Below are 12,522 nucleotides of genomic sequence, written 5' to 3'. Positions count from 1 at the left end.
TACTGTATAGTACATGCTGTGTATTGTTTTATGTTTTGTTTGTACCCACAGATTGGATTCTTTGTTATTATCTGTTGCTGGATTAAAACTGCTGAGATCTTGTTTCTGCAGTCCTATTCACCAGTATCTGGTTTTTGGATTCACAGTCCTATTTTTTCTCTTTGACTATCATGTTATATCAGAGAGTTTTTTACTGGATTTTTACTTTATGACCATCTTTTTCTACAAGGTAAAATAATTCATTTCATAGTTGCGTGTTTACTATACTTTAATTTGTAAATGAATGGGAAGCCGCTCAGCACAGAGCACTTCCCATTCATTCACTATCCTGTGCCGCTACGGCTGCAGAGAAAGATGTGTGTTTGAGCTTTGAGGTGCACACCTTAACGAAATAGGCTGCGCACACCTATGGTTGGTCTTATGTAAAGATTATCCTCTGGTTTATTCAACATTTTTATAGTTTTCCAGGAGACAGCAAGTTGTGTAATCAATGAACTCTTCACACAGGAAAGACCCTCTCGCAGCTTACGATTTCAAACATCTGTTCAAGTCCATTAACTGGGAGTATTCTTAAAGATTTGTTGCAAAAACTTCAGCTCAAAATTTTTCAGAAAAGGATGAAGAATCAATACTTCCCTTTCCCAAATGAAATAAAATATTTAATTCTTAAAGAGGAACTCCACCCAAAAAGGGGAAGTTCCGCTTTAGGGCTTGTCCTCTTGCACAATTGGCAATTGCACAATTGCCGCGGCGCTCGGTAATGGAAGTTCTCCTTCCTCCTTCCCCACTGCAGTCTTCTGGGACACTGATAGGTCCCAGAAGACTGCATCCACCAGTCACGATGCACAGCGCGACTCGCACATGTGCAGTGGGCACCAGGCTGTAAAGCCACAAGCTGTCACAGCCGGGTGCCCATAGTGAAGATGCCGATGCTGCCGACAGAGGATGAAGACGGTTGAGGGTGAGCTCACTGCTGGAGGTGAGTGGCTGTTTTTTAAAAGTCAGTAGCTAAACTTTTTGTAGCTGCTGACTTTTATTTTTTTGACAGGTGCCTGGAGATCCTCTTTAAAGATAAAAAAGAACCACTTATTTTTATTCCTGAAAAAAAAATATTAATTTAGGCAGAATCACACATGTGGCAATTGCAACTTTTCCTATTCTGGAATTCAACCCTGGTGGGCAAGTAAGTGACTGACAGTACAGCAACCTATAGAAAACTCAGCAAAAAACTGAACACACATGACTGAATACATATAGACACATATAGGCACCATATATGAGAAAAAAAAAAATTAAACTATATTTTTCAGGTTAGCTATAGGTAAGGCAATATTTCTCAAGCAAGGACAAATATGATAGTGGAGACAAAACATAGCCTGACATAACACTACAGCTCACAGAGGCATTCGGCTGTGTGGAAGGTGGCAATAAATAACCTCCTGGCATTTATGTGTAGGTGGAATCTAAGACAGTAAGGAGACACCTGCTGAAAGTGTTTTAAACCTCTGCAGAGCGATCACTGCTTCCCCACAGAGAGCTATGGTCCATCCATGCAGCATGCTGATTATAGACTTGTAGTCTCCAGCATCTGGGATCGCCATTGGTCTCCCTATTAGACATATGCTTCTCTTGGTATTAAATCGCCTGATTGTTGATACATGCCACCCACGAGATTAGATGCTCCTTTAAACCCTTTGGGATTGAAAACCCTCTACTGCCACAAGGTTCGATGCTGAACCTCATAGTTCATCTCTTATGCATTTTTAAAAGGGCTAAAATGTTATATTTTTTCATGTCTTTTTCCACTTTCCTACATTCATACCTTACCTATTCCCCCCCCCCCCCCCTCCCCAGACTGGATGGGGAGAACCTTCTGCAATATTTCCCACTTTCCCACACCGACACTGCTCAGAGGTTGTCTGTTTTATGTTCCATCATTATGTTCCACCTTTCTCTACTCCCAGAAAATAGATAGCATGTTTTTAAGGGACTCATCTTCCAAAGAATCTTCAAAACATTTTCATTCCAAATACCTCCAAGTCTTCTTGCTTCTGCCACAACAAAACAAAAAGTTTTGGGGACTTTCCAAAAGAATGTTGATTTTTGTTGCTCCAAGCAAATCTCAGACACCCATGGCAGGTACCTCATCTTACAAGGCTCCTTACTTGGTCCCAAAATAACTATGCTAACATTCTATGCTCACAACTCTTCTCAAATGTAATTTCTGTCCCATCTGTTTGAACTTCTAAATGCATGCAGCAAGGGCACTGAGTTCTTCTGTGGCAACTCCAACCTTGTCACCAGCCACAAATGTACCTTCATCCCCTCCTATGAGAATATATGGACTACTCCGCCCATGACAGCTACCCAATTGTAGATCCTTCCTGCTGTTCGATGGTTCTACCCCACTATAGTCCTGTGCTTTTACGTGAAATTCTCAAACATCTGCATGGTCACTTAAGTTGTTACTAAACCCAGGAGCCTGCATTCACTATATCTGCTCTCCCACAATACACAGAACATGGAATGCACGCAATTGACCAGCTGAGCACTGGTTAAAGCTTGTAGAAGTTTTCACTCTACTCTAACTGTCCTATGAGGCTGCATGAGCCCTGACCCTTTGTATGGCCCTGCGCTGATCATGTGCACCCCCCCCCCCCCCAAAAAAAAAAACTCTCTAACAATACACACCAAACTGAGCATGGGGCATGGGCAGAGTGCCCCCAAGGCTCTGTACTATCAGGAGACAGATTGGGGACTGTGAAAGAAGGGGAGGTTTGGAGAAGATAGGATCAAAGAGCCTTTTTACACAATGCGGAGGATTAACCCCTTACGTTCTACAGTGAGTATAACAAGCATGCTTCACTGCATATACAGACAGATTTTACTGTTGTGTGTTTTGTAACAATTTATTGATCCCCTGCTTGTATGCACAAATAGTGTAGTTAACAAGATTCAACAGTAAATGTTCTTTGCCTTTCCACGCCTCTTTCCTCAAGAAGTTATCTGGTCTACTCTCTGTTTGGAACTCCAATACAATCTTCTGTTCTGCAGGATCAACGCAATCAAAAACATTTACCTGCCAAAAACACTATTACTATAGAGTTCTGCCAATTCCCATATTTATTCACATATTATAAATCAAACAGAAACAAACTTTGGAATTTTCCTCATACCTGCGCAGACCCGAAATAGCAAGCAACATACTATACCGAAGGTCTGCATATCCCCAACTTAAGCAAATACTTCACAGGGTACAAATAGCACCCCTAATCTCCCTTCGAACAAGAAGTGGACAACCCTCATGGGCATACTGTATTTGCATATTGTTGAATGTGCACCAATACTCAGATACAACCTCATTTGGCTATAGGCTAACAACAGACTTTCTGTCACAGACCAGACTCTGGGAAATTCCCTTCAACAATGGGACAAAATAAAAATTTCAATTGATGTCGCTTCCCCTCACTTACCCCTGGTTAGCATAGTGGATCATCTTTACTGGATTTCCACTGGTGGATCTGCAAAGGAGTGAAGTACATATAGATCTTGCTTATAATTGATAGCGTCAAATCTCTCCAGTATCTCCATGACAAATAGCACATACTACCAATGGAAACTTTCCACTTTCTTTAAATTAAGCATAACATCTAACAAAGACCCCACAACAACCCCTATACTCCTGATGACTTTTGAGGACTGCTGTCTACAGGACCTAACACACACCGGCCTTATTTCCCAACTCTACTGCACTTAAATTTCTCGTTCTATTTCTAATAAACACCCATACTTGATAACATGTGAAATAGATCTTAGTAATGTTCTAAATCTCCTGAAATGGAAGAAAAAATGGATGGGACCTGCAAAATGTTCAACCAACATCCTTGCTCCAAAAGACTGCAGTAAGGTACTCTTTCGCTAGTACAACACATCACCAAATTCTCACTTGGGGCATCCCCAAACTGTTCCTTTCACCACATTTGGTAGTAATGCCTCAAAGTTGAAAAGTTATGAATATGGATCCTTTAACACTAGTTCCCTCTCCAGGAACTCCGGGGAAGCCCTACTACATAGACACATGTCCAGTAAATAGAGAACACAGAAAGCTTTCTATGGCAGTACTCTGAGCACTGGAGGTGTTTGTGTGTTTGTCTGTGTTTATAGACGCATGTCAACCTAACCACTTACAAAAAAAATGTTTTTTTTTTAATACTTCTGGCTCTCATAATACAGTAGTCTCCTTGGATAGACAACCTTCATTTAACCAGAGTTGTCTTACAACTGTTACTTCTATGAATATTTAGGTAGCTTGCAATCTTATTTTCCACCTTGGCGAGTCTTCTCCACCCAACCTCCATCTCCTTCTTCTTCCTTCTACAACTCTTCCTTTTCCTCCCCTCTCCCCTTTTTCTCCCTGTCTCTTTCCCCTCTTTCCCTCCCCCTTCTCTTCACTTTACACAACCCAAGCTATGCATCTCACTCCTCTTTCTGCTGCTTGGATTCTTTTCTCTCCAAGACACCAGTAAGGTGTTGCGATGTATAATTTCACTCATTCCTTACCTTTGTGCTATTAATAAATGGCTATCCCCCATTTTTTCTTTTCTGTGCCCCTTCTGACAACCAGGAAGGTATACACACATTTACTTAAGGATTGCAAGCACATGCACATCTCCAAACACCCACCTCCATCACACATTCCTATACCCCCTTACCACCAACCCCTATTTACAGTATTGTATATTCTGATCTGATGTGTATGATATGCAATTCGATCATTACTGTTAACCTACTGTACAAAAAGGGGGACTTCACCCGAAAAGAGAAGTTCCACTTGTTTGACTCCAACCCCCCTCCCCCTTTAGCATTTGGCACTTATTTGTTTTTGAGGGGGGAGCAGGTGCCTGGTTCTGACAGGTACCTGCTGCCCCTTCCGCCTTAATGGACTCGGTCATCCGAGCAGAAGTTCACTCCCCTCTTCGCCTGCAGCCTTCTGGGACACATCACAGGTCCTAGAATATTACTGGACCCCTTCACAAAATGCAGCACGCCTTGCACATGCGCAGTGTGAAGCTGGCTGGCTTCCCTTAGTTAAGATGGCAGTGCTAGAGACCTGAAGTCCAGTGAGGAACAGGCTTGGGTGAGGACAGCACTGGACCCCTGGAAAGGTAAGTGTCCTTATATAAGTAAGTGTCCTTATATAAAAATGTATTTCATTTTTTTTGGGAGGGAGACTGAAGCTCCTCTTTAAGTGTTCTTTCACATCTTGCCATTTGAAAACCTAATTAAACTATTGCGCAAGAAAGAACACAATTTTTTCTGTTCTTTGTAGGCACAATAGCTTTTATCTACCCTTTACTTCCAAGAAGCCAAATTCTAACAATTCTAGTTAGCTGAGATTCTTTGAAAGACTTTGAAAGACTTCTTGCATTTTCTGAAATGCTTGTTATATTTCTGCTACCACATTTTCTTTGTGTAGCACAAGTAGTAGTTTTAACCTCCCTGGCGGTATGATTGTTTCCGATTTTAGGTGCTAAAAGTGGTACCATTATTTTGCTAGTAATTCTTAAGGACGAGCAGCCCAAACCAATTATTTACATATGATTTTTTTTTTACTGTGCATTCTTCTTTATAACATCTCGGGAATGATAAAGTTTGAAACACAAAATCATAAATTATAATATAATAAATAACTATAAATAAGTTAAAGTATATTTATATATATATAGATATATGTGTATATCTATATATATATACATATCTATATATATATTTATATGTATGGATATATATATATAGATATATATATATATATCTATATATAAAGTACAGTCAAACTGCAGGAAAGGGCACTGGGGTGCAAACTAATGTCAATTTATTTTATTTTGTAATGTAATCCAATAGGATTACATAATATCAGTGTGTTTGTGTGTTTTACTTTTCAAATTTGCTGCCGGTTCCACCCCCCTGCGAGGGTCACGTCGCAGGAGACAGAAGATCCGGCCGCCGTATGCTGCAGGGACACATCACGGGATCCCGGGGACAAGGTAAGTAACCTCTACCAGGATCCAGTGATGCTCCCTGGTGGTACCCCGAGTGTGGCTCGGGGTTACTGCTAATGGCACTAAAATTCCTCCCCGAGCCACACTCGGGAATACCGCTAAGGAGGTTAATAGTCTCCTTGGTGATCTTACTAATCCCAATTCATACTATGGGGTTGATTTACTAAAGGCAAATAGGCTGTTCATTTTGCAAGGGAAATTACACTTGGTACAATAAATTGCCCCAGAACTTAATGAATATAGTTTTGTATGCATAAAAAACCCAATCTTGTGCTACAATTTTTTTTTTTTTTTAATGCTTTTTTGCTTGCACATGATTGGATGATGGAAGTCAGGATTACTTCACCTTATTCACTTCCCCTCTGGGTCAAATCCCATGCAAAGTGTAACTTCTCTTGCAAAGTGTAACTTCTCTTGCAAAGTGAACAGCCTATTTGCCTTTATTAAGTTAAATTCAATATCCACAGTAACCGCTGGGAATTGGCATTATTTACTTACTCTATCTTGCCCATGTTTTGCTCCCACTTTGCCCCTAGTAAAAAAAAATCTCCAACCTTTTTAACATTCTTTGCCTCAGCACAACTGCACTGTTCCCATTTAGAGGAAGTCTATCGCTACCAGAGAACTAGTTTCTAACGGAAAGGTTGGATTTTTTTCCAACATCTCAAATCTATTCCTAAACTAACTGAGCTGTTTGTTTAATTTTCCTAAGCTCTCTCTGGTATGGTACACTAAGTACTACACTAGTATACTAAGTACTAGTCTAAAAATACTACCTTGGAGATCCTGAAGTATATTTTAATTACCTTTCGTTCCCAATGTTTTTATTGTAGTTTAATCAATAAAAATAAAAGAATTACAAAAGTACAACGGACCATCGACGGGTCAAAAGTTCAAAAGTATTTAGTAACAGAAAGAGATATAGAAGTAGTAATGATCCTTGAATTCTATTTAGGGAGCTAAAGTTGAAGTCCATCCAAAAATGAGCTAGCAGATGTAGAGAATCCACCCATTACCCATTAGAATTCCAAGGAATTGGCTGTATACAGTACAGAACCATAAACAACCATTTGTGAATGTAGGATATTCTCCAAATATGCAGGAAACAAGGGAAAATAAAGGAAAGAGGGAAGAAAAGAAAGACAGTAGAGGCAAGCAACCTCACTGAAACTGGTACTAAGTCAGCATGTAGTGCCCATCAAGTATCCAAGGATTGCACGTTTTTTCAACCAAAGGCATCTTATTATGCAATAGTGCCAAAAGACATTCATTAATCAATTTTAAGGGCCTTTAATCTTACCATTGCATTCTTACTGCAATCGTGCACCATGAATACTGGTTCCTCAACTATCCAACTAAAAAATATTCTATTTAACAAAATGCCAAATACAAGAACCTCGGAGACTACGCCATGATGAATCACAATTCATAACAATCTGTAGTGACGAAAAGCAGTCTTTTTATCATTAATCAGTGTATCTTATTTAAAGGAGAAATACGTGGCCTAATTAACACTTCCCCCCCCCCCCCCACCTCTGCAGCAGTAAACCCAAAGTAGCTTCATACCTTAGCTCTGAGCAGATTGTTCTGTGTACAGCTGAAAAAAAGTAATGATTGATGTTTTATTTCAAAAACTGTGAAATTTTACAACTGATGCAGGCTTTGTTTTAATTAGATTGTATTTTTACACATTATAGTAAATTCAAACTAAGCTTAATCTTTTACAACTTAAAGTTTTTACAATTTGTTGGTTATATATCAATGTTTTTATATTAATAATTATTTTCTCTTTTAGTTTCTTGAACTACTAAATAAGATGAATTATGTGTTGGCGTATATTGCACCATGGCAAATTGCTTGGGGATCTTCATTCCATGTATTTGCTCAACTTTTTGCCATACCCCGTATCCTTTTCTTTTCCTAAATATACTAACCATTATTAAATATACTAATAATAAACAGACACAAATACATTGTTGTGGCAATTTACAGGAAGCTGGTAATATGTTCATGTACTGTAGTTAGCCAATCTATAATTATTTACACTTTTTGTGCTTTATTCTACTAACAACAATATAGATAATATTTTATTTAATTGCAACTCTATTAAAAATATATATTTGTTTTGATACGGAGGACAGAAATTTGTTAAGGCCTTTACTGCTGCTATATTCCGTATGTGTATTGTGTTTTAAACTGCGTCACAGTAAACGTTAAGAATTTAAAAGTAAGCCTTCCTCTTTTAAAACAGTGGCATCCTAATCCTTGATTACCTGATTCCATGGAACTGTCATATTGTATTTTGTTTACATTTTTAATGATTACTGTTCTGGTATTGGTTACTGTGATTACTTTAAAGTGGACTTTCAACCCAAAAGACATGTGCTTCGGGCTCCAACCTCCTCCCTCTCCCACAATTGGATATTTTCTTGTTCCTTTTCTTTTTTTTATGCAGCACTTTCTTTTTTCTCACCTAGGCAAGTATGATGTTGCATACATGTACGTAGATGTGCTGAAGGGTTCTGCTGGGCTTCTGTGCACACATACAAAATTTGACATGAGCAGAGTGGCACCGCAGGGCTCTGCCAGGCCCCAGAGGCTGGGAAAAAACCCTTTGGCACATCTGCTAATGTGCTGGACAATCAAAAATGTCAACACCAGTATAATTTTATATATATATATATATATATATATATATATATATATATATATAGTGTTATATATATATATATATATATATATAGTGTTGCCTTTTGTTATGTGTAAATGTGCATACACCCCAATCTTTGTAGTGGCATGCGCCTATACACAACTAGATCCTGAGAGATCTTTACACAAAAGAGGTAGTTCAATCCGCAATACACATTTATTGAAAGGGTTACATAATATATACATACAAATTACACACTAAACAGTATTTACAACACATTATTAGCACAAATCCCCTGGCTTATATGATATTTACAAATTACCCACAATAACCATATTTACAATACCATGTATGTATGAGCATGGAGTTAGGCTACCTTTTCACTTCAGGCATGGTGCCTGCCTTGTGTTCAAACACAAAAGAGAAAAAGCATGTATACATTTTAAGTGTGAGAGATATAGTCCATAGTTACCATCCCCCGGAGTTTCATCCTAGTCTGCCATGCAAGAGAGATTTCTCTCCTTCCCACCTTCACTAATATAGAACCATATCGCCTTGCTCAGAGCCATTCTGATTGGTGTAGCAATCTTACCCTTCTCCTCCCTCTGGGCATATCTTGTTCAGGATTGGACAATTTCCCCATCCCCTATATTTTGCATAACCCAGCCTCTCGATAGCCCTCCTCTCTGGGGGGGGGGGGGGATTAATCATGCTAGGTCATCTCCTGGGCCAAATTGTCCATCCTTGACCAGACACCCACCTTCCTTGCATATCTAAAGGAACAGTCTTTGAAGTAGAGGGCGAGATAAAGGAATGACCTGTCATGGACGATTATCAATTATTTTCTGGCCCCGTAATGTCTGGAGAAAAGGAATTTAATTACAGGGTGATACTATCAGTATGTGTTTAAGTGTAAATTAGCAGGTGCCTCCTGGTAGCTCAGGCATGCATTTCAAACTGATTTATTAGCCATTGATTACGAAAGCCGGTCCGTCTGGCTTACAAAAATTACACATCTACAGTCATATAGCAAATATGAGTCTGAAATCAAAACTTTGTACATTTATATCTATTTACAATTAATAATGGAGATTTATACATAACTCCTCATCAGGCAACACAGTAATGGAGATGCTCTAAGAGAAAAAAAAGACAAGGCTTTATTTATTGAGCATAGACATTATCAAAGTAGTGATGTAACCTCAATGTTTGTTATCATGTAAATACAGTAGTATATGAAGTAAAAAAGAAAAATAATAATCTGCGATGCAGATTATTGATTTGAAGTGAACAAAAACAGCTACCACTGAATTTGTGATACCAAATATTACATAAAAAATAAAAAACATTAGGTAGCGCTAAATTCAATTCAATACATATAATCCAAAGTGCAAATTTCAATTCATTATATCAAGTTTGAAATTATCATAATAACATTCAATAAATATTAATTAAAAATCATATATCCAAAGTGCAATGTATAAATCGTAAACCAAGTCCACAATAAACCACCAAGAGAATTGACACACATGATTCCAAGAAAAAGTCCAATTTCTATTATTATCTCCCTTAGTTGTAATATTAGTATGCAGACTTGATGTGGAATCCATGCATAACTCCCAAAGTGTATACCAGTATCTTCACTCACATGCAATACAGACAAAAAAGGCCTCTTACCAAATGTTGTGGACCATGAAATTATAAATGGTCAGGAGCGCTTACAACAATAGCCCTTTAACGGCATCTAGAATCGGTACCTCTCAGACAGATGAAAGGTACAAACCATAGTGAAGTACATAATACGGTATCCTGTTTTAAAGAAAATACCATGCACTTACATAAAATATCACCATAAGTGTTTTATTCAAATCCTGTAATCAATTAAAGCAGGCAGATCCTCTCAGACAGACTCCCCCCGACACTTGTGCTACACCCTACACGTTTCGTCAGGAAATGACGCCGTCGAGGGACTGGCTTATATATTTAGTAGTATAAGAAGAACTGCAAGGATTTGTGTTTCAGAGTAGTTAGTCTTACAGAATGGCTAACTAGTATTTCATTTATGTGCAGTACATTAGGTAAGCTTGCAGCAGGTACAGTATGTAGCCAGGCTCAGACTGACTGATTGCTAAACACATTTTCAGATAATATTGCAAACTAGAAATCATTCTATATATAGTATGTATTTAGGTAAAAAAAAAAAACAACATAAACACTCAGTAGAAGAAATACTTTTAAATCTCCTAGGGGTCCCTTTCCAGGTACAGTACATTTGTGAATCTGATACAAAACAGATCATGAAAAAGTGGAAACAAAATAGAATTTAAACAGTTTGTTTATCTCAAATCATAGTATTCAGGCTGCCTAACACAATTTATGCAATGTTTTCTTTTACATTTTTTTTAATAAAACCTTTTTTACAGGTGCTAAAGGTGTGCATAGTTTTAGATTTGTAAATGTATTTTCAGTTAAAATGTCATTCTTAATATAAATATTGCAGATAATTCTAAATATAAAAAACGCTGTCTTCAAACGATAACCAAAAACCTTGTGCCAAGGCTGATGGGAGTAATGGTCAGGGACATAAAGATGCATACAGTACATATGAATGCTCCCAGATTTGACTGTTAAACTGCCCAATCAAACAAATTAATTCTCAAATGTTTTTAGAAACTTCAACACTCAGGACCTTAAACATTGCAGATTACATTATATTCACAATATATAGTATTTACAAAAATAAAGTGTTCTCAGTGTACCTTGACACAATGTTGATTCAGATTCTGCTATGCTTTTCATTCAAACAGTTGCTACTTCTGTCTTGTCAATGCCACTTAGTCCTTTTCTTGGCAGTGTCATTTTTGTGGCATCATATGCAAGACCAATCAAGTTCTGGGAGAAAAAAAACAGGTAAAGGCTTATTTGGTAACATGTTTTGAAAAAGTAACAATCTTACCCCAATCCCCCTCCTGTTCTTTTGAATACAAAAGGCTTCATTTAAAGTTTTAGTTAGAGAAAGTCTGAAAAGAAACAGTTTCTGCTTCAGCATTACCACTGCATTGTGTACTAAACTTTGTTAAAGAAAAAAAAGTTAAGAAAAAGAATAAAAAAGTTGTATAAATGATAGCAAACTATCCATAGCAATAGTTTCTGTCTAAACAAAAAGCCTTGGTAAAAAACTCTGTGAAACAGATCTACTATGTAAAAAGGTCATTGTATTTTGTAGAAGAACACTGCAGGATTTTTGTATTTCTGTGCTTGCCTTCATCTATTTTATTCAACAAGGTAAACATAGAAATCACTTCTAATACAGAACTAGCTCCAGATCAGATCCCACAAATCAAGAACCAATAGGTGCTATGATTTTTGAATGTATAACAATGCATGTCAAAAATGGCTTCTCGCTCATTAATAGAAAATAAAGTATTTTTTTATTATTGCTTTATTTATGTTCTCAGCACTGTGCGACTTGACAATTTGAATACAAGACTACAACAGCAAATTGAAAAAGATCCAGGTAAATGTCTAATTTAATATTATATCAATAATTGATTGTGTGAAATGTTAGCAGGGCTTTTGTTTCTATTGTATTTTGCTTCTATGCACAGTATCTAGTTTGCTGTTTCAGCTGATTTTGCTTGTTATATAATATGTTTTTTCTTTTATGTCCTTATTTTACCTGTATTACCTTTCTTTGCAACACTCCATACAGTAGCATGATGGGATAATATAAATCATAAAAATAATAATAATGGTTACTAAAAACAGCTACTGTATCATTAGGATTAAAGATGCTCAGCAATCAAATAAATG

The 12,522-nt window shown here is 37.5% G+C and overlaps 1 protein-coding gene across 1 annotated transcript in view; it reads left to right on the top strand.

Annotated features, from left to right (window-relative positions):
- LOC309551844 (pecanex-like protein 2) overlaps positions 1 to 12,522 on the top strand; it is a 256,799-nt gene that overhangs the window by 150,898 nt on the left and 93,379 nt on the right. The window contains exons 21-24 of the mRNA XM_082252546.1: positions 52 to 229; positions 7,855 to 7,963; positions 11,490 to 11,619; positions 12,168 to 12,226. Of these exons, the coding sequence (XP_082108672.1) occupies positions 52 to 229; positions 7,855 to 7,963; positions 11,490 to 11,619; positions 12,168 to 12,226 (476 nt within the window). The remainder of the gene's footprint in view (positions 1 to 51; positions 230 to 7,854; positions 7,964 to 11,489; positions 11,620 to 12,167; positions 12,227 to 12,522) is intronic.

This window comes from Pelophylax lessonae (genome assembly GCF_965119305.1).
Source record: "Pelophylax lessonae genome assembly, chromosome: 3".
In the NCBI taxonomy this organism is placed as follows: Eukaryota; Metazoa; Chordata; class Amphibia; order Anura; family Ranidae; genus Pelophylax; species Pelophylax lessonae.
This window is presented reverse-complemented; position numbering and strand designations above follow the sequence as displayed.